The following is a 23312-nucleotide window of genomic DNA, read 5'->3' as shown; positions in this document are numbered from 1 at the left end:
TTCGCGTCCAATTCCGCGTGTAACCACGTCTTAACCGCGGTCGTAGCACGTCCTAGCACGTTCGTTCCGCGTCTGTACCGCGTCTTTACCGCGTGTGTACCACGTGTACCGCCCGCGATTACCCGCGGTCTAAATTTTTGGGCAGCCCAAAACTTTTTCGCGCGGCCAACCGCGTGTGAATTTCTTACCGCGTGTAACGACGGGTAAAGTACGGCTGTATCGCGTCTTTATCGCGACCTCAAAGCGTCCAACAGCGTCTGCTTCACGGGCAGAAATTTTTGGCCGTGATTCGGCCGCGATACGCCCGCCGGAGGGCTGTGTGACCGGGCCTTTAGGTAAAGGTTTGGCTTGTGTAAAAACGTTTATGTTCTCATTTATGTATAATATTATGTGCATGTGCAAGTGTGTGCGAGTGCTTGCGTTTGGAGCGCATATCAAATTATGACTTTTATGTTGATAATAATAATAATACACTGTTGCTCATAAAGTTGGAATATTTTTGTTTTACCTCAATTTATGGAATTGTTTTGACAATGATTTATTCCTAAAGATCTAGATAACAGTATTCATTCTCAGATTTTATTGAATAATAATTTGCCAGTGTTTTTTTTTTGCGTGACTGCTAAAGCATGTGTATGCTATTATGCTTATGAACTAGAGGACCTACGCCCTTAAGTCATAAATGACAGTAATGAGGATTAATGCCCCACAAAAGGGCACTAATATAGCACATTGACACGGTTTTGATCCTGGGGCCTCACAGTTACGAGGCCATTGCTTTGCCACTGAACCATGTGACTGTACGCAGCGGAGGCTAGGGTAGGGGGCAGTCCCCACAAATTAAAAAAACAACGGAAAATGCAATAAATTATCAATAACTTCATTGCATTTTACCCCGGTCCCCAACATAAAAAAATCCTTTGTACGGCCATGCATTATGTAACTTGAGTCCAGCACTATGGTATTATATTCTATTTATTCAGACATTCAGTGATAACCAAACAGTCACGTCCGGGGATGCAGCCGAAGGCTTGACACCCCGTACAACGCTGTATCCCCCGTACAAAATGATGTCAGTAAACAAATATAACACGATACATGACCATTAAAACAATATAGGAAACAAAGTAATATATATCGGTAAAATAGTTGAGGAGGTAAACAAGAATAAAAACACACAATCAAATTTCGTAGCATGTAAACTTTGAAATGTTGACAATAAATTATTAAATATAAATTATTAAAGAGTTGAGTATTACATTGCATAACCATAAAGGTATTATTATCAGGTAGTAGATGATGGATAATTGACTATATACACTGTTCATAAAATATGAGAGAAAGAATAATAGTATTATTTAAAGAAAAGGAATTATGTAATAACTTATATGAATATAAATATCGACTGCTATGAGAGGCTTGGCTGTTTTATGTGCTCATGGAAACATGCGCGCATCTTGCCATGACCCAGAGGCGCGCCTGGGTGCAAGATGTGCAAGTTCCCGAGAGCATATAAAACAGCCAGGCCTCGAATATAAAAGCAGTCGATATCTCTTTTATATGCTGAATCGAAACAAAAATCTACCAAGAATTCTTACCTGATCCTTTTATTGAGTAAAGATTGGTTAAACATCACGGAAAATCTAAAAAAAAACTGTCTGTTCAGTTATCTTTGCTAGAAAAATAACTGAAAGTTTCAATCATTTTGGAATCGCAGACAAAAAGCACTGTATGGTGTCCACGCTCGCACAAAGAAAATGGGGATCTGAGCACATTGCGGCCTGCTACCCGGGGCAACGGATATCACTCATGAACTATTGACTATGTGTTCGTCTCTTTGCGGGAATATCCAAAATCACGACTGCAAGTTCGACCAATCAGATGGCTAGATTTCTAAAGAGGGTATATAAATCCTTATAAAATTATGAAGATAGATCTTTAGTGAGGTTTTGTAAGCTGAGAGAGTTGGGTTATTTATTACATCGCATGGGAGCATATTCCATTCGTTGGCAGTTCTCACATAAAATGAGTTGTTGTAGTCAACCTTTTGCAAGAGGCAGAAACATCTTCTTATTTAATGGTAACTTCTGCATATTCTATTTGCTGGCGTAATTCTTTTACAGAGATTTACTAAATAATTGTTGATAACTTTATAAAACATCATGAGTCTGTGCTACATTAGTCCTACTTCTAGAGTTGGTACACTTATTCTTATGCTTTTCACACTGGTAAAATTTTGCTTAGCCCCGGACCATAGGTGGGGCTAAGGGGGGGGGGGGGGTGTTAGCCCGGGGTTAAGCCTTAAGTTCCACTTTTAATTGTTCTAACATTGTTAATAGGTTGTGTCATCTGATAGGCCTAATACGCTGCAAAATAGTAAGGTTCATTTTCTTTAAAGGCGGAATCAGCCAGGAAGTCTAGATTGCTTCGTTGGATTTTATGTTCCTTTTCAAGAACATCATCTCCCGCTTCTTGAGTATAAGGATGATAACGGTGAGGGCAACAGAGAGTGATGTGAAGACTGCAGCCAGAACGAACATGAGCACAAAGCTACCAGTCAAGTCCTTCAGGCAACCTACAGAGAAACAAAGGTTTATAAAGGAATTATAGGACGAATCAACAATACTTAGATTACGTACAACCTGTAAGAATCACGAGAATTTAATTGTGTTTTGTTTTATTTAGAAGATTCACAACTTTTTTTTGTATTTCAATAGCTTCTATTCAGTGGTATATCAAGAGTAGACGGAGGTACATGTTCCTTAACCCTTACTGTACTGGGCTATTTTGAGCACCCTCTGACTGGGGGGGGGGGGGGGGGGGCTGGGAGGCCCCCCCCCCCCCTATGATCTCGGTCGTCGAATGTCCGATGAACGCGAAAATTTGCATATTTGTAGATATTTACGTAAGGAACAAGATGGTATAATTAGTTTTTTCCTAATATGCAAATTTTTGTCGTTATAGCCTCATTAATTATGCAAAATACTAATTTTATGAATTTTACAGAAAACTCTACATATTTGTCCGTAGACTTGTAAAGAATCTTGAAAATGTATTGAATAAATGCTTCCTTCATCTCAAATTCATGAGGTTTCATTATTTTTATGATATTTGAAAATTCATAGGTTAATTTGCATAAATTATGAATACGCAAATTACGCATTCATGAATATCAAATCTGGAACTATATTTAGGGAACTAGAATCATTACAAAAATTGTCAGACTCCACTTTTTGAATGTTGAAACTCATTATTCATCTGAAACTTCTTTTCTAACACAAAATAGTTATTTGATGTAATTAATAATGATAATTTATGCAAATTTGATGCGATTTTCAACTATTTATTTTCTTATGTATTTAATTGTTTTTTATTTCTTATTATATCTATTGTTTTATTTCTAATGTATTCTTTTGTTCTGAAATACATCAAGTTACTCTGAGAAACATATAAAAGCAATTTGATATCAATTCGTATCTTCACATTTCTGCTTGTACATGAATATATGCAATTATAGCTTTTTTTTATGACATGCGCATACTAATTGTTATGTAACACCTTACAGGTATATCCGATTTTGACGAAAATGGTATCAAAATGTGTGCAAGACTTGAGGAAAAAAAGTCATGAAACGACAATTCAAAATTCCAAGCTGTTGCGGCGCGATCTCCGAAAATGTCGAGGGGGGCCTCCCAGGCCCCCCCCCCCAGTACAGTAAGGGTTAAAGCGAATGGCAAGAGAAAGAGAGAAGGAAAGAGAGAGAGAGAGAGAGAGAGAGAGAGAGAGAGCGAGAGAGAGAGAGGGGGAGGGGGTTGAGGGAAAGCAAATGAAAAGATGACAATAACCAACTCGAACACCCTCCCCTATTACCGATGGCCTCAACGGTTCTCACGATTCCCCCCCCCCCCCCCAAGTCATAAGACCGAATGTCACTACACCGTGACACCAGAGCCCCTGAATTGCTAAACCAATGCTACGCTATTGCTTCTCATCATAGTGTTACCAAATCCATCTTTAGAAAACTATAAAGATCTACGCGAGGGTTAAAAAACAAATTGTGTAAACAACATCGTTAATCACTACAACGTAATAAAGAAATCTACAAGAATAAGACAAATGAACTCAAAAGTATTGTCAATCGGAGAAAGGATTTACCTAATACTAAGTTGCCGAAGAGGCCACCGAAAGTCTCGAAGAATAGTAGCCATCCTAACGAGATCGACGTCGCACTGTCATCGACCACCCTCTGCATGACGATGTCGAGTGAGATGATAGCCCCAGCGGACACTCCGAATGCTAATGATGCCAAGATGGCGACCACGTAAACCCTCATCAGAAGTCCGAGGACCAAAAAGGCTGATGCCATCAGTATCTGCGCGCCTATGTAGAGATGCGCGGCTTTCACATAACCCTTCTTCACAATAATGCCATTGAAGAAACTACCAACAGCCTGAGAACCCCCGAAGACGGAGAGAAGTGTGGCTGCTTGCATGGAAGAGAGTCCTACATGAGTCCCAGCCGAGGCGATGAAAATGTTAACAGTCACGTAAGCTGCTGCCAGGAAAAATGCAGCGATAAGGAGTGCCACATGACAAATTTTGGTTGTCCTCGTGAGGGGTTTAGCGCTAAACTTGAAAAGACTGGATATTCTAAAAGTAGATTTAACAACATTTGCACTCTCGAGACTATGATATTTGTCACCCTTTCGCATATCATTCACACTAGATGGACTACAGTTAGAAACATGGTCTATTCCAGAGAATGTTGATTGAGGACCTTCTTTGTCATCCGTGATAGAGACTCCCGAATGGATGTCGCCATCCATATCAAAATCCGCAAGAATTTGAATCTCATTCTTATTATCGTCGATATCTTCATCCAAATCACCATGTTGCTCTTGATCATCACATGGGACTGTAATGCCCATAGGTGCTCTCGGATAACAACTTTGGTTCTTCAGCGATCCACTACAGTCTTTGCAAACTCCTGCAGAACTTCCTTGGTCATGTGATTCTGAAGACTCCAGAACGGTAGCAGTAGTTTGATGGTCAGACGGGGATGGTCGAAGCAGAAGCTCATTAGTCCCGTTGTCAACATCACCTTTATCGTCGTCGTGGTCATTGACGTTGCCTATTTCGCCCTCATCACCGACCACGGGCCCTCGCTTTCTGACGACCTCGGGTTTCATGAGTGCGCCAATGACGATACTGTTGAGCGTTATGCCCGAGCCAATGACCAAAGCCCCTCTCCATCCGTAGGCAAAAGCAAGGGCTCGGAGTACTGGAGATAAGACAAACACCGAGATATGGATGCCAGTTGTTGCAGCTCCATTAGCTAGGGCGTAGTGGCGGTCAGAGTAGTGCTGTCGAATGGTAGCTGCAGATGCTGTGTAGATGGCACTCGCTCCGATCCCTAAACACCGTGTAAACATAAAATCAAAGACTTGATGAACACATAATCTTCTTTATGATTCCAAAGAGAGCAACACACGTTGCTCGTGCTACTGGCACAAGACTGTGTCAGGTCGTCAGCAACTGGTGTGATTTTTGACGCATCGTGTAAAAATGAAAACAATAGTGAATGCAAAATAAACGATGCAAGCTTTGAGTGGAATTGGTACATGCGCTTATTTTCTTAATCACTTAATTTGCGTTGGTACATATACATTAGAAATCAGGCCCGTTGTACACGAAACGTCAATAGGGACTTTTAGATTGAGTGGACGAGAACACGACGAACGCCTACTGATCATGCGTGTCAACCTACTCAACTGCCCATGTTGCAACTACAATTAGAAATCTTTTAGATTGCACTCGACGATGCAGGAAGTAACACTATGAACATGACGGACAAAGAAAGAAGACAAAATATACAGTTCCTCATTCTACCCTCAACAATAGACTATTTTCGTAATGTTACCAAATTAATGCACAAGTCTTTGTGAATTGCCTCAATACACATTACTTCATTCACCTGCTAAGAATAATAGTAATTCAATAGTCAGAATGCAAACTGCATTTATCAAGTGTTGTTAGGTAGGTCAGGCCATAATGTTTGTCCAACCTGGCAACAACTAATGTATGCAGTTTGGATTATGTTTATTGAAATACTATTGTTCTTACCAGGTGAATGAAATAATTTGTATTGAGGCACTTCACAAAGACTTATGCATTAAATGTGGTTACATTACGAAAATGGCCTATTGCTGTGGTAGAACATCCCTTCACTGCTATTATGTAAAAATGTGTAGAACAGGTGAATATGCATGTGACACCTGTTCTACACATTTTTACATAATAGCAGGGAAGGGATGTTCCTTTGTCTACCTGAGGAACTGTATATTTTATGCGCACGCGGCATATATACTAGTACCGTACTAGATTTAGGAAAATCAAGGTTGACGCATTCTCGATCGCCGACTGAGACGACGTGACGCATGCGCAGTGCCTTAAAATGACGTCACACGTTGCAGTCAAATCTGTCGACGTGCAAATCTAAAAGTCCCTATTTTGTAGACGTAGCTACTGCATCAGTAATTGGTGTGGTCAATTTTGCGCCATGTGAAAATGACAGATACTATCTTCAATGAGTGAAAATGTGATTATATTTCGCGGTGTTTGACCCACCATGCGAGAAAAAGCAAAAATGAACAATGCAAACATTGCCTGGAAAGTATTGGCGCATGTGCTTATCTCCTCATGATAGCCTTTATTTGCGTAAGTAACATTGACGCATCGAATTGACGCTTCGTGTGCAACGAGTATCATAATGAAAAAATAAACCCGAGCCTAATAAAATAGGGTCTAAATGATACAACTAAAAAAGTACAGAAGCTCACTTGTCTACTAAGTTTTCGTTCTCTCTCTCTCTCTCTCTCCCTCTATTTCTCTATCTCTCTCTCTCTCTTTCTCTTTCTCCTCTCATGGTCCTTTTCGGTTGACGGAAAAAAGTTTAATTCAGCAAAATTAGTTTTTACCTCCAAGCAAACTGTATCCAACCCAAACGAAGGCAATATGTCGTGCGAACGCCGTGAGGAATATCCCTGAAGATATGAGAACACCGCTTGTCATCATCACTGTACGACATCCTACAAAGTTGAGGGCGTATGATACCAGAGGACCTGCATCGAGATCGAGAGAGGATAACAATGACATATATATTTTAGTGTTTCTTGTAGGCTTCCTTCTGGTTTCGTTTTTGGTTCGGGGATATTTTCCATATAAGAATTATCAGAAACAATCCTTGCTATTATAGATATCATGCAATAATTGAAGAATTGTAGAATTGTAGAATTTTAGAATTTTATTGACGTACAAACAAACATAAAAATATAAATAGCAATGCATGACTTATGAATGCAATTCACATACGTTATACATAGATAATGACACAAAGATACAAATGATAATAGGTATATAGTGTATGAAAGTACAAACATGAACAATGAACCAACTAGTAAACACAAAGTATATATACATGTACATAGTGACAATAATAAAAGGATAAATATAATGCAGTCTATTTACAAGCTAAATAGGAAACAAAGTAGGCTGTTTCACTATCCTACATTTCAATTCAATTCAATTCAAAAAGAGTTTATTCGTCAAATGCTTAGCAGCCAAAGGCTGAATTGCACATTTGTTACATTTAAAGATATACAAAATAAATTATTGAAAATAGATACATACAAACAAAATTGCAAAGTGCACGTTACAAACCAATAGTAAATGTTAAAAGTTTAAAAAGTGATGAGTGGCAGTGGGCATTCTCGTGGTGATGGGCACACATGTCCAGGAGGTGGGCCCCTTCCCCTTCAAAAAAAATAATTCATCAAACGACCCCCTCCCCCTATAACTATAACTAGATCCGATTGCTGAAAGCTATACAAAAAGGGGATTATGCAAACTTCGCAAAACACCAACAAACAAAAAACACACACTCAAGGACCAATGACGAAGACACAAACCGCAAACGCAGCACTCAAGCACATACAAATTAGATAACAAGCGCACAAAACAATATAAAGCGAGGAGCAGAGCTGGGAGAGCCCGGTTAAAGCCAAGGTGACCGAGACCGGTCACGCTTCCCCAGTTCCGCTTACCGACACGGGAATTACTGAATAATGCACACAACAAACCACACTCACTCAGAAATATAAAAGGCGTGACAAGTCAACGCATGAACAGGCAAAACAAAAGGCAGACAAAAACCCCGGCCCCCCCCCCCCCCCCCCCCCCCCCCCCACTCAGGGGTCTTAATGACCGCATGCGTGTTGCCAAAATGTCCGGTAAAGGGGTATTTTTCGTGCGACAAAGTCCGGCCCGAGAATTGTAAAAAAAGGGGTGTATTTGACTTTTCACCCGGAGATTTCTTTAAAAAAGGGGTGTTTTTTCGTTTTTTCTCTCATCTCTATGGGCTCCTGAGAAATTATTCCGAATTTAGGGGGGTATATTGAGCATTTTTCCTGATTTAGGGGGGTCTCCAAGGCAGGAAAAGCCCGCGAAAGGGGGGTTCGGAAATGTTGGCAGTCCTCAGATAAGGGGTGCTTTCAAAAAGAGGGAACAAGCATATGCGTACCCTAAATAACATTGAGTGGGGGGGGGGCAGGACAAAAACACACCCCTCACAGCTTCCAGCAACCGGAACAAGAGCTATGGATAAATTAAGATTAGATCACACCAACAAGGAAAGGGCGCCCATCACCCAGAGAATGCCCATGCATATACAACCAGCAAATACACAATTGTACATAGGAGAAGAAAATAATCATAAACAAATAAACTATATATTGTTTAAAATGCGAACAAGGTTTAGGAAGAGCACTATTTTGAAATCTTAGCGTTTTACATTTCAAAGTGTCATATTTGTTTGAGTTTCTCAAATTGTATCTATTTTCTCTTTTAAACGGTAACCAATCATTAAAAACAGGGTGTCTTTATAAAGATATTACAAAATGTTCACAGAGTTGTTTTCTTCTTGCTTCAAGTGTGGTCAAGTTACACAATGAAAGAGCATTGACATATGTTATATAGTCACCTCCCAATATTAGTCTAAGGATTCTCTTGTGAATTCGTTCTAAATTTAATATTTGCTCTTGAGTAATATTTCCATTAAAAACAGGGACGCAATAATCAAGTACTGGTCGTATGTATCCCATGTATATAGTTAAAAGGTCATTGCGAGGAAAATTAAATGATTTCAATCTACGGAGCATATACAATTTCCTATTACACCTTAACATTGTATCTTTGATATGTAAGTCCCATTTGAGATTACTTTGTACAATGACCCCAAGAATTTTAGCAAATTTCAACATTCAACATTCCCAATAAGTAAATTTTCAAACACTGGTGGTCGTTTCATAAAAGTAATAACCATGGCATGACATTTGGCTGCATTTAATTTCATATTATTTACACTAGTCCATTGTTGAAAGTTATTAAGAGATTCTTGCATTCTTGAAATTTGAGTACATTATCTACTTTCAACAAGTGTAAGATCATCAACATACTTATAATATGATATAATTTCATCTTTACAAGCATCATTTATCATTATAAAAAATAGTACAGGGCCTAGTTTAGTTCCTTGGGGAACACCAGTATGAATCAATTGTGAGTCAGAAATTGTACCTCTATATTTCACACATTGGGTCCTATTTTGTAAAAAATTAACAACTAATGAAATTACACAGGGCCTGACGCCCAAGTCAATTAATTTTCTAATTAAAATGTTGTGGTCTATTCGATCGAAAGCCTTAGACAGATCAGTTAAAACTAATGTAGATATAGACTTGGGTGAATCAGCATTTTCATACAATTGGTGTAGCAATTTAATCAGATAATTACAAGTTGATACCATTGGTCGATTTCCATATTGGTGTATATCAATTTTTCCATCAATATCTTCCAGTAGCCACTAATTTAACAATAAAGGATTAACAAATTTTAGCAAAGTGACTTGTTAAAGCTATCGGTCTAAGATCAGTAATTGTGGGTGTATATTTCTTAGGTATAGGAACAACTTGTGCATGTTTCCAAGAGTTAGGAATAATACAAATTTCAAAAGACACATTAAGAATATCGGCTAATGGTACACATAATTCATAAGAAAATTCACGAAGAATTCTTACTTAGTCTGGTAAATCTCCCGTTATACTAGATTTTTGTAAATTTATTTTACTAAGCAACTTATAAACTTGTTGACATTCAATGGAAGGACATCTTACAGGTGATGGCAAGTATGCAGGTAAGAATGAGCTATCATCAAGATGAGGCAAATCTTCAGCAATAGATATAAAATGTTCATTAATTTCGTTAACAGTTTCAGTATAGCAGTTTGGATTACTAGAGTCAATTCCAGGAATGTCTACACTCCACAGCAGTCTGTTTTTTCTGCCTTGAGTGAGAATTTTTATTTTGTTATGCCAACCAGCAGGATCATCTCTCTTTAAATTGCTTATCCTGGTATTATGGTAATTACTTTTAGCTAATGGTACTGCTTTAGCAACTTTGTTCTTAAAATGACGCTACAGTGGTTTACTGTCTTGGCACCATGCTCTTAGTCGGTTTTGGATTGTTGACTTAATATCTGATGTCATCCAAGGTTTATCGTCCTCATGGAAACGAATCTCACGTACTGGGAGGCTGTCATCAAGATGTTCCTGAACTGTACTTAGTAAAATTGTCAACTTATTATTGACGCCGGTTGCTTGGAGAACTTCTTCCCAGGAATGTTGGGTTATCCAAGATCCAAAAACTCTTCGACCACTATCCGTCAAAGGTCGGAACAATTTTTTTGCGTATTTTATTTGAACGGTTAGCTTGAGGAAAACATGGTTGCCACAAAACACAGTTGTGGTCACTATTAGATACTGGACATAAAATCTCAGGTGAGTGATATAATAATGAATAATTTGTAATAATCATATCTAAAATATTTTCTCCTCTTGTTGGTTGCTGTACAACTTGCTTAAATCGTTGATCTTGTAGAACGGGCTCAATATCGAGGTCATTAAAATCACCAATAATGGATATTCCGGCTCCAGGTTATCGAATTAGTAGTTCATCAATGGTAGAAGTAATGTGATCGATATAATCTGGTGAAAGCGGGTCCCTGGGTGGGAAGTAGATCACACAGATTATAATAGAGGATACTTGGCGTGGTAATTTTGGTGGTCTCATCTGGATCCACAGGACCTCTAGGCCGTCAGGAACTTGTACTGGAAGTTGTTTGCAGTTGAGTCGTTGTTTACCGTAAAGCGCGCCCGCCCCCCCCCCCCCCCACTCCGGGGTCGGAATGACCGCATGCGTGTTACCAAAATGTCCGGTAAAGGGGTACTTTTCGTGCGACAAAGTCCGGCCCGAGAATTGTAAAAAAAAAAAAAAAAGGGGGGGTGTATTTGACTTTTCACCCGGAGTTTTCTTTAAAAAGGGGGTGTTTTTCTTTTTTTTCTCTCATCTCTTTGGTCTCCTGAGAAATTATTCTGAATTTAGGGGGGTCTCCAACCAGGAAAAGCCCGCGAAAAGCCCGCGAAAGGGGGGTTCGGAAATATTGGCAGTCCTCAGATTGGGGGTGTTTCAAAAAGAGGAAACGAGCATACGCGTACCCTAAATAACAACGAGGGGGGGGGGGAGCGCGACGCCGCCACCAACACGATCCTTTCGGGATTTGAAAAATAAATTGTAATTTGACAATAAAAAAAGCTGCAGAGGGGTATTTTCGTTGAACCAAGTCTCTGTAATTGCACTTAAGTCAGCATTATTTATATCAGCAACAACTGACATATCATCAAACTTGTTTTGTAATGATCTAGCATTCAATAAAAGGACAGAGGGTAGATCATACTTCTGTTTCCTATTCTGATGTGTAGAAGTTTTCTCAATATGTATTGTAATAAGGCATTTGTTTCTATCTTGTTGGATATGCCTATTACTAGTTCGTTTAGTAATTCGTTGTCGAACAAGGACAGGTATTTGTTTCCGATTCCGTGAATGATTGCCTCCTCTCTTACCTCGGTGGGGAGCAGGTTTGCTATTGATACCCAGGTGTTTGATGATGTCCCACGTAGCAGGAGGTAGTTTGGTGCGTGTACATGTTGTCCTTATATCATGTAAAGATGAGATGGGATATCTACGGATTTGAGATATTTGTCCATTTTCATTGATGTTGCCGTTGAGTCGAGGTCCAGGGTTGCTCTCAACGTCTCCACATCGTAGAAGTTCACTACGAAAAGTTGATATCGAGTTGTTATAATATTGAATCCGTCTTCCGACGAATTTATGGTGGACAAGTTTGGTTCCAATGCCATGAACATAACCATCATTGAAGTCGTGAATAGGCGAGTTTATTTCAAAAAGTGGTAGGGTTACGTTTCTCAAAAACAGAGTGTTCCGAAACTAGTTGTACCGGTAATTATATGGGTGGTACACATTACACAGCAGCAAGCACAAAATCATTAAGTCTTTTAACTTCATCTTTCATGGTTCCAAGTAAACAAACTGATATAAAACTTGGCGTGACCTTGATCTTAGTGAATCAGTCATCAATACTGATTGCGCGCCAACCCAGTACATGTAAAGTCAATACAAGTGCCGTATTCATGAGGCTATGTTACTCCGGTCTCACCGGTACGAGCACTACTAGGTTCAGCTCTAGTTGTACTTCTTGAAATGCTTGAACTATCTTCTTTCTCTGCTTTTGTATTAAATTCCAACATAATAAGGCGAATAAATCTTGCTAAATTCTTCAACTGAGAAGTGCTTCTAGTATTAAAAAGTTCTGTCATGTGCATAGCACTTGGGAGTTTAGACTTACAAAACTTTTTTGATAAATATAAACATCTTTCCCTTTGAAAATATGGACAAACAAAAATATAGTGAAATTCATCTCCTATATCAGTGGACAGGCAGAGTGTGCACTGCATATAATATGGTGTGTTCGCATCAAGCCGACCTTTGTTTACAGGTAATTTATGTGATCTACACCGAAACTTACAGAGAGTAAAAGCATCAGTTTTATTTAGGGTGAGTAAATAGCTTTCAAATATATGGTTGCCTTTAAATATTCTATAATTTGTACATGCGATTTGACCATACTGCATCTCTCCATTCCTGACCAAAAATATCATTTAGCCTCAGTTTAAACAAAGAATTAATATTTAAGCCAAATCCACTATTTAGGCCTAGCCAAATATTGGATAGACCAGCTTGATTAAATGTGTCTTCAATAACTTTTAACCAAGAGGAAGTAAATTCCAAATGTTCATCTTTATGAATGGCAGAAATTAATTTTAAAAGGACATATGAATATTTGCTATCTTTACCTCTCAAAATTCTTGACCAAAAATTAACTAATCTACCCTTCACATGATTCAAAATCAAACCTCATCCAGTTTCTCCATAAACCATACAGTCTGGAGTTATATATGAACCTACAGATAATAACGTTCTGAGGAATTTCCTATGGAAAACTTCAATCTGCTTTATATCTTCATGTCCCCAGACTTCACTACCATACAATAATATAGGCAAAATCAAATGGTCAAATAAATGACATTGAATATCAACTGACAACTGCATTTTCTTCGCTTTAGTCAACATACTGTATAACGCTTTTCTAGCCTGCACTATCTGCTTTGCCATTGCCTTTTTGAAAGTACCATTATAATTAAACTGTACTCCGAGATAAGGAAAATCGTATACCACATCTATTTTTGCATGACCATACGTAAAATTTGGTATCTTCCTTTTTTCCCTCTGGAAAAAAAAAAATCATTTATTTTAGTTTTACTCGCATTGACTGTTAGGTGCCATGTATCACAATATCCCTTGTACTGCATTCAGCGCTACTTGTAATTCGACAGGGCTTTCTGCCAAAATGATCGTGTCATCAGCGTACAATTAACAAGACAACTTTGAAAAAAGCTCTAATTCGTCACCCTGTAAGGTATTATGTATTTCTTCATTTACAATTTTCAAGCCAGGATAAATTTTGGTAATATGCTCTTGAAAGTCATTTAAATAAACAGCAATTAAACAGCAATGGCGAAAGGTTTTCATCTTGTCTAACTCCTACGTTACATGAGAAAAATTCAGACATTCCGCCGTTGGCAGAAATACAGGACTTCGCACATCCCAATAAACAGAACACTAAAAAGTAACCTCTTTTGGGAGTGTATTTTAAGTGATTTTAAAGTATAGTGCCTTTTGAACTAGATTTAAACGTTATCGACACGTGCCTTCATTTAAACAAAAAAGGTACTCCTGTTCACGTTTTCATCTAACCTAAAAACCACCAGTTTATCACGCGACTGGAGTAACGTGATTCCACTTACCTCTGTAAATCACGTGTTTATGACCAAATAACCACTTGACCAAGCAACGAGTTTTTTGTCAGTTAACCGATGGTGGCGATAAATACGTAATTATTTGGTCTTGTAAGCACCTTTATTGATTGGTTTCACAGGTTATCCAAGGCTGATGGTAATAATCACGTTACTTACACCGGCTAATCGTCTTATTGTTCTGTCCGTGAATTTCTGGTTATATTCAACTAGTAATTCTGAGGTGTCTGACACCTTTTTAAAAGGTTTCAAAGTTACCATAAATTTCTTGGTTATGATCACGTGGCTCAAGCTGATTACTAATCTAAGCTGTGAAAACGTGATATGTAGGTGTGAAAATTAGTAATTATTAAGTGTTTTAAAACACCTTTTTAAATGGTAGTCAAAGTTACCATAACTTTCTTGGTGATGATCACGTAGTTAAAACTGATTACTAATCTAAGCTGTGAATCCGTGATATTTAGGTGTGAAAAATTAGTAATTATTAGGTGTCTTAAAACACCTATTTAAATGGTAGTCAAAGTTGCCAGCAGTTCCGCGGTGATGATCTCGTGACTCAAACGGAATATTAATCTAAGCAGGGCATACGTGACTTTTAGGTGTGAAAAATTAGTCATTATTAGGTGTCTTAAAACACCTATTTAAATGGAAGTCAAAGTTGCCATAAGTTCCGCGGTGATGATCTCGTGACTCAAACGGATTATTAATCTAAGCTGGGCATACGTGACTTTTAGGTGTGAAAAATTAGTCATGTTTAGGTGTCTTAAAACACCTATTTAAATCGTAGTCAAAGTTGCCAGCAGTTTCGCGGTGATGATCGCGTGACTCAAACGGATTATTAATAAGCTGGGTATTCCGTGTTTTCCATGTGTGAAAATGAGTTATTCTTCGGTGTCTTGATGGTTTCACAGTTACCATTTAAGTTCCGTGGTGATAATCCCGTGACTGTTGGCATATTTCTATGTTCACCAGTTGATAACTGACTGTTGGCATATTTTCATTGCACCAGTTGATAACTGGAGTGTGCATATTTCCAGTTGCACCAGTTGATGACTGAGCGTTGGCATATTTCGAGTTGACCCAGCTGACACCAATTCATTTGCATATTGAATATGGGGTGCGTGCAGATCTATGTTTTTTTAAACAATTTATCTGAATTTACAGCATATTTCTTAATTACTGATGATTTAGTTAAATACTACAAATATAAATTACCAGTTATTAGGACATTTCGCTACTTCGTATAAATTACATTTAGTTAAACATGAATAAGGGAAACATTAACTGTGAACTAAAATAATTTCAATGAAGTACAAGTATACGAAATTTTTTCGAATAATTCAATTATGTAAGTGCCCTTACATTGGAAATACAGACGTACCAGTATTGAAGTATTGTTGCTGTTCAACTGGTTGGAAGTTTTACCAGATGGTTCTAATGGCTCAGCTAGACCAGTTGAATTATAACTGGCCTGGATCAACTGGATCATTTAGCCCATTTCAATTTCCAGGGTTACCAGTTGGCATTAAATGGTTCATCAACTGGACCAGTTGCAACTAGCTTTCTCTTCTGGGATGTTTGCACCCATCCCCCCCCCCCCCCCCCCCCCACACCCAACCCCCTCTAATCCCAAACTGCTTCCGGCGCGCCTGGACGTAATTATGGAAGATCCAAGACACGATGTTCAGAAACGGGATGACAACGTCATTATTTTGGTTCATTTATTGTGTCACATTTGCGTAATTATTGGGTTGAACGTGGGTTACAGTGACATACTTCCTCTTCGACGTAAATTTCACGTGAATGAAGAACATAATTCATCTCAAGTCAGCCTCGTAATATTCACGTGAATTTCACGCAGATATTTTGACTAAAACTATCACTAACGCTTCACGTGTTTCTGTGACGCGATAATTTCGTGTATGAAGATGTAATTTCATAACCAAACAAACACGGGAGTATTAGGTTTACAAACCATGGTCTCCAAGGTAGGGATAATCACGTTATTATAATGGTGATATTGCAGTGACAATTGCGTGATTTAGTGTACGTGTGTTTTAAGTTACCTAATGCAATAAACGTATTAACACATTTACGTAAATGTCCGGTGTTTGAAGAACGTAACTCTCCTCAAGTCGATACCTTGATATTGACGTGATTTTCACGTAATTTTGTTTATTGGGATTTGTACAAGCTTTTAACAACATTTAGGACTTTGCCATTCACACCTATTTTTAACAATTTAAACCACAAAAACATCAATTAAAGCCACACTGTCCTACTTGTAGCTACTTGCTCCCTCTATATAGAAAACAATGCCTAATCGGTGACCATCGATCCCCAGCCATACATGATCCTCTTTTACTTATGTTAATTGGGAGCTGAGTTGATGAGATAACCACCTGTCCAGTGACCTTGCAGGGTAGTCTAATCCCTCCTATAAACTAGTACAGATAAGCTTTAAATCAAATGCTTTTTTATAATCTATATAAGCGTTTCCTTTTCTGTAGGTAAAAATCGATAATGGTCTTCAAAACAAACACATGATCAATAGTTGAATATGCTGAACGAAACCCAGCTTGTAAAGATAACAATAAAGACACGATAAACTTTGTCAATGCTTCCAAAAACCCAAATGCTTTTTTATAATCTATATAAGCGTTTCCTTTTCTGTAGGTAAAAATTGACAATGGTCTTCGAAACAAACACATGATCAATGGTTGAAGATGTTGAACGAAACCCAGCTTGTAAAGATAGTAATAAAGACACCAACGAAAAAAATACACGGTGGCGACGGGCGATTCGCCCCCTAAACCTCTGAAATCGCCACGGTAAAAATCAAGACGAGGGCGAAAAAAAATCAATATATCTTGAAAAATCGCCCCCGCCATAAATTGATATTCCCTAGGAATTAATAAATCAATTTATTGATGTGTCTGAGTGAAATCTCCGTTCCAACTACCAACTCCAAAACTAGAAACTTCCATCAACATTTTAAAAGTTTTGTGAGTTGCAGCGGATCGGCGGTCGTGCCTATTGTAGCTAGATCTACAGCGGTATCCGCCTGCGCCTAAGCTCCCGGCCGGACGCGTTATTTTTTTATGCGGCACAGATTGGGGCTTTTTTTTAAAAGGGGTCTTGATTTACAGACTAATAGTGGTCGTGTGCGTACTAGTTGTAGAGGTCTGTTTTTAATAGTGTTACATGTAATCCACTACCGTATGGAAAATCATTACATCAACAATTTTTAAAATGCAATTGAAAATCTGAAGAGGAGGCAGCATGTCAACAAGGAGAACATCACAATAATTAGTCAATAAAACTTAATTAACTTAAACGAAGAGGAATGTTATCTAAACACATAGTTCGCGATGGATATTCAAACTTCTTCGCAGCGCTAATGCGCTAGCGAACATGCCTAGTCTCACGTACGTGCAGACATTATTCAGAAGGGAAAGAACGTACTTCCCATAGGCTCAACACGTACCATGCCCCAATCTGTGCCGCATAAAAAAATAACGCCGGACAGGCCACCGGCCCCGATGTAGTTTCGTGCACAGCATGAATGCATACGCAGTTCGCACACGTTCACAATACACAGAAACGTACTAGCTCAGCTCCAGCGCGCGCCCGCACGCTCCTAGTATGAAGTAAATAAGTATTTGTGAGTGACGAGAGCTGAACTGCTAGCGACCAAATTGGTACGTAATATGTTTATTTAGTCTTTTTTCTGGCCCTAATTGTTATCATGGACAATGCAATCCCATTAAAAAAAATGTTATTCCGTCTAAAATTGTGTTATTTATAAGTTAAAACCATTAAATGCGAGTATATTTTTACTGTTGTCCCACATACTGATATATTTGTTATAACGAAACGTGCAAAATCAATGCCGGATATTTTCCTGTAAAATCGGTATAAAGCAAGTTTCGTAGACAGAAATCGAATTTTGTTATAAAAAAACCGTAAATAAATATTTAAAGGATGTTCCTACTCCTCAGAATTTTTCTTACAACTGTTTAATTAAATTAAATTATTTATATACGATCGATGCCAGGCCCATTGTCATGAGTGATGACATCAATTTCTGTCTACGAAATGAAACTAGCTTTGGCTTGGCCTTTAGAATTAGAGTCTATAAAAAAAAAATAAGGCCATGATTTTGCATGTTTTGGCATAACAAATACATCGGTATGTGCGACAACAGTAAAAATATTTACTCACATTTAATGGTTATAAAATAAATGTTATAAATAACACAATTTTAAAGGGAGTTAGTCTACATTTTTTTTAATGGGATTGCATTGTCCATGATAACAATTAAATTTAGGACAGAAAAAAAGACTAAATAACATATTACCTACCAATTTGGTTGCTAGTAGTATGATGGCTAAGGAAAAACACAACTTATTGTTACAGCTTACAATATGGCTTTAAGAAAGTAGCCCCTTGTTTTTTTTTAGGCAATGGGGAAAAGTAGCCCCCATAAAAAAATTAATTCCTAGCCTGCGTGTCAGTGATAATATTTTCTTAGGATATGAAAAACGAACAGTTAAACAAAACACTCCTTTTGACAAGTTTTAGTTACATGTATATGTAAATCATAAAGCCAGACGTTTAACACAAGGTGAATAAATCATGGGTATCTGAATGTCTGCAATACTCTACATGACATATGTACGCTACAATTGTATCTATATTTGCCTTTGCTTGGAATTTAATTAGGTAAAACCGTGTTGTAAAAAAATACAACCTTTAAAAAAAAAAAGCCCCCCCTGAGCTCCAAAATAGCCACCGCAAAATAATTAAGGGGGGCTATTTTTTTAAGGGAAAATCTGAAAAGAGCCCTCGTAAAAAAAAAAGTAATTTTTTGGTTGAAAGACACGATGAATTTTGTCAATGCTTCCAAAAACCCAGGCACTGACAATACTAAAATAATGAATCTATACCTAGATTCACTCCGACAAGTCTGTGGATACAGACTCTGGTTTATTGAGGTTTGGTCTACAGCCAACTATAGTACAGTCAAGATTCACCGCCCCCAATCTATTATTTGATTAATAATTTACTTGGGTATTTAACTGTAATAAAATAAAATGAAATAATGCTGTAATTTATCTAAATAAAATACCTGAAATACCATAAGAAACTAAAAATGTTGCAAACATCATCCCGACTACAGCCGTGGTCGTTTGAAGGTCTTCTGCGATATCGTCGATGATCACCGGCAAGGACTTCGGTATACCACGGGACAATGCAAAGCAGACGTGGAACGCGAACGCCATCCGCCACAGCGAAAAGAATCGTTTTAAATCCCACATCGTCCACTAAAGCTTAAAGACGTCCGTTTCGAAAATAATCAAGATGTACGTCGAAACAGTATATGCAGCCCGGTATATTTGTTGTACACTTTTGTTACCGCTCCCTCAATGGGAGGGCGTTAAAACTGTAAATTGAAATGAAAAGAGAGAGAACAATGGTCTGTCAATGTGTATGGGCACCAGCAACAATTTATTAAGAGTTTGTTTCAAGGCAATACGTCAAGTAAAAGTCACAATTACTATTTACATAATTATGGATGGACTTCATCCTCTCATAGTCGACTTATGATTATTCTAACTCATTTTAACTTGTCCTTTTAACACACTCTGTAACTGAAGAAATACATGTATATGTAACTAACTACTAAAATAACGTATACTAACAGGCTTAAATCATCTATCTTCAGCAGAAGTCTTCAATAATTCTAAACTCTACTCATAATCCATATATAACTGTTTGTTCCTCATTAAACTATAATCTAAACTGTAATAAAGAAACATGGCCAAAATACTAAGAAGAGATCCTACAGTCTCGAGTTTAAACTGTTGAGATGATCCCTCAATCCTATGGGAACTTCTATGCAGATTCAACATTTCAGCCATAACTAACATCCCACAGAATCCCTGTATACACCTCATTGCCATTTCTGAGCTGGTCCCTTGGTCCTTTCCAATTTAACCCTTTCACTCTCACAGTCACTAACCACTGTCTCCTGTTACTGATAACACTTTCTTCACCTCCCTGCTTTCTTCAAGCGTGCTATATCTTAACCCTTCATTTACTACTGCCTCCTAGTTAATCCTAAAGCAAACAGAAGTTCCAGTGGTCATGGCAACACGCCTTGAGAGTTCATGACTCTTACATAATAGATTACAACCATGCAGCCAAACTGCAACACGAGTGTGTTTATACATTAAAACACTGGCTATGACCAGGGACTTGGGATATCCCAAGTCCCTGCTATGACCAAGGAGTTACTACACTGAAAGTGGACTGAGGCCGGTGTGACCGCGCCGTTTGTCCTACCAGTTTCGTTTGTCCGTCGGACATAATATCGTCCGTGACTCGCACGGATCGTCCGAGGGACGATCCGTGCGGTTTGCTATCCGCGCAGTCTGTCCCCCCATTGTTTTACGTGTATATTTGATAAAAGGAAGAAACTCGGCAAATCAATGTATTTAGACTCATTGTAAATCATGTGGTTGGCATTTTTCTAGAAATTACATAATAATAACTCTCTACAACTTTTTAAAGCAAATGGGCCAGTCCTTTTGAAAGTAGAAGTGAACATTTTCTTTAAAACCTTTATTCTATGAAGGCATACTCGTGATATCGGCCCCACAATTACTGTTGTAATCGATTGTACGTGGATTCGTACTTACGGTCAGATGAGCATATTTTAATACCATTCATGACACTGGCAGGTCACTAATTGGCGTATGGTCCAAGGGGCGGAGCCCCCGGAAGCGCAGGGGTTATAGGCATTACAATTAAGGTCAGATTAGCATTCAGGGGCCAGCCTTAGGGCCCAAGATGGGGTCCAGGGGGCAGAGCCCCCGGAACTAGCTCAGAGGTATGGGCATTTAATTGCGGTTACATGAGCATAGTTTCTTTTCTATTTCTTTCTATTTAATTAGCTTTAATATAGTTTTTCAAAAGTGTGGGGGTGGGATGGGGGGGGGGGGGCTTGAGTCCCCAAGCCCGCCGTTCCGCGGGACCTGACATGTCGGCCTCTAAAATAGTAAATAAGCACATTTCTTGCCTGACTGTAAATTGTGATATATGTCATTCTCCAACAAACGCATAAAAAGTATAATTTACTAAAAAGCGAGGAAAAATCCAGGAAAATTAGGCCATTTCAGCAAAATCTGTATATCACTGGTATCAAATTAGAAAAAAAGGTCACTTTTAAAGTTTATTTTGGTGGGGGGGGGGGGGGGGTAGGAACTGGCTAAATACTAACACCTATGGTGTCGAGGGGCTCTTTCTTCATTTTTTTGTTCGGAAATAAATAAGGTTAGTTTGTGTGGGTGTCACTCAGGCGTGGATATACGGGGGGCGATGGACCGCCCGCCCCCCCCCCCCTTTGAAAAAATAAGAAAGGAAAGGAAAGAAAAAAGAAAGGAAAGGAAAAAGTAAACAAAGAAGGGCTAAAAACACGAGTTAGAAGTAGACCCATCAGGGCCCTCACTTATCCGTATCAGGAGGAAAAATACACGGGGGCTCGGGGTGAATTAGCCCCCGAAATGTTTAAAGTATTTTTTCTCTGATCCGTATATAGGACAAGGCCCTGGCCCAAATTTGGTGCTTTTAGAAGAATCTGCACCAAACAACCCCTATTTAGCCCTAACAGCCTCTACTATATTGACTATGTATAGGTGTGGACTAGAGTACGGACATTCGGTGCGGCAGGCGGACTATTGGTGCGAGACCTCTCCCGCACGGATTGTCCGTCAGACAAGTTTGAGGCGCGCACGGAATGTCCGACACGGACATTCTGCGCGGATAAAATCCGCACCGATCGTCCGCTCTCGATCTATCTCTAATAGTCGGACGATCGGTGCGGGTTACATTCTAGCGGTCACACCGGCTTATAAGCGGAAGTGACGTAACCTGTCATCATTATTAACATAATACATCGCGCGCACTTGCCACCTTCTCTTGTTTTTTATCATTCTATCACTTTGTCTTTCTGTCTTTCCTTATGTTATTCTTTGTTTCTTCCTTCTATTACCTTCTCTTATGTTATTCTTTGTTTTTATCATTCTATCACTCTCTTTTTCTGTCTTTCCTCATGTTATTCTTTGTTTTTATCATTCTATCACTTTGTCTTTCTGTCTTTCCTTATGTTATCCTTTGTTTCTTCCTTCTATTACCTTCTCTTATGTTATTCTTTGTTTTTTATCATTCTATCACTTTCTCTTTCTGTCTTTCTGGAGTCCGCCCCAACATCAGCTCGTGAAAAGGCGACGTGAGGCCGACCTATGTGTAGACGCAAAATTGCGGGCCCGAGATCATGTGTAACAGGGTATAGCCGACGCATGTGTAACAGGGGTCATACAACAAACTCATCAATATGAGAAGATACCACATTCCAATCTTCTCCAGAATATTACAATCATATAAATAGCATATAAGCTTACAACAGTAACAATGATAATAATGATAAAATTTATTTTTCTTACCTGTAAATTGAAATGAAAAGAGAGAGAACAATGGTCAGTCAATGTGTATGGGAAACAGCAACAATGATGACGACAACCTAAAGCCTTGGTCACAAATGCCATTACGAAGTGCTATATGAACGCTGTACGAACGATTTTCAGACAATGGAAATTCGGGAAGACAGTGGAAAAACAGGGAGATTCGTATGAAATAATCGTTCACACGAACCTTTGTGACCGTACATAGCTTAAGCTGAGCTTAGCTGACACGTACCACTGAGCACGGGGGATTTTGGGTTGATACATTATAACTGGGGATGTGATGTATTCACACTTGAGGGGTTAAAGTAATGCACTGAAAATGTGTTTTAGATACAGTAGATACCAATATTTGTAAGGATAGGAGCATAGGATAGGAAGGGGAGGGGGAGGGGGAGGGGAGGGGGGGTGAGGGGAGGGGGAGGGGATGGGGAAGGGGAGGA

The 23312-nt window shown here is 38.7% G+C and overlaps 1 protein-coding gene across 3 annotated transcripts; it reads right to left on the bottom strand.

Moving 5' to 3' along the window:
• Positions 1 to 940: 940 nt before the first annotated feature.
• Positions 941 to 22999, bottom strand: LOC115920164 (monocarboxylate transporter 13-like). 3 transcript variants are annotated; one of them, XM_030975178.1, is made up of 5 exons: positions 22852 to 22999; positions 19476 to 19790; positions 6977 to 7120; positions 4156 to 5412; positions 941 to 2575 (listed from the first exon to the last, which is right to left on the bottom strand). In XM_030975178.1, the coding sequence occupies exons 2-5, from the start codon at positions 19663 to 19665 to the stop codon at positions 2418 to 2420; spliced, it is 1749 nt and encodes a 582-aa protein (XP_030831038.1). In that variant the 5' UTR covers positions 19666 to 19790; positions 22852 to 22999; the 3' UTR covers positions 941 to 2417. The 3 variants fall into 3 exon arrangements, with proteins under 3 accessions (XP_030831038.1, XP_030831039.1, XP_030831037.1); XM_030975179.1 differs by lacking the exon at positions 19476 to 19790; XM_030975177.1 differs by lacking the exon at positions 22852 to 22999 and having other exon boundaries at positions 19476 to 19857.
• Between the last annotated feature and the right edge of the window lie 313 nt (positions 23000 to 23312).

This window comes from Strongylocentrotus purpuratus, unplaced genomic scaffold, assembly GCF_000002235.5.
Source record: "Strongylocentrotus purpuratus isolate Spur 01 unplaced genomic scaffold, Spur_5.0 spur5_scaffold_8, whole genome shotgun sequence".
Lineage (NCBI taxonomy): Eukaryota > Metazoa > Echinodermata > Echinoidea > Camarodonta > Strongylocentrotidae > Strongylocentrotus > Strongylocentrotus purpuratus.
Note: the sequence above shows the minus strand (reverse complement) of the source record. Positions and strands in the feature narration are given on the sequence as shown.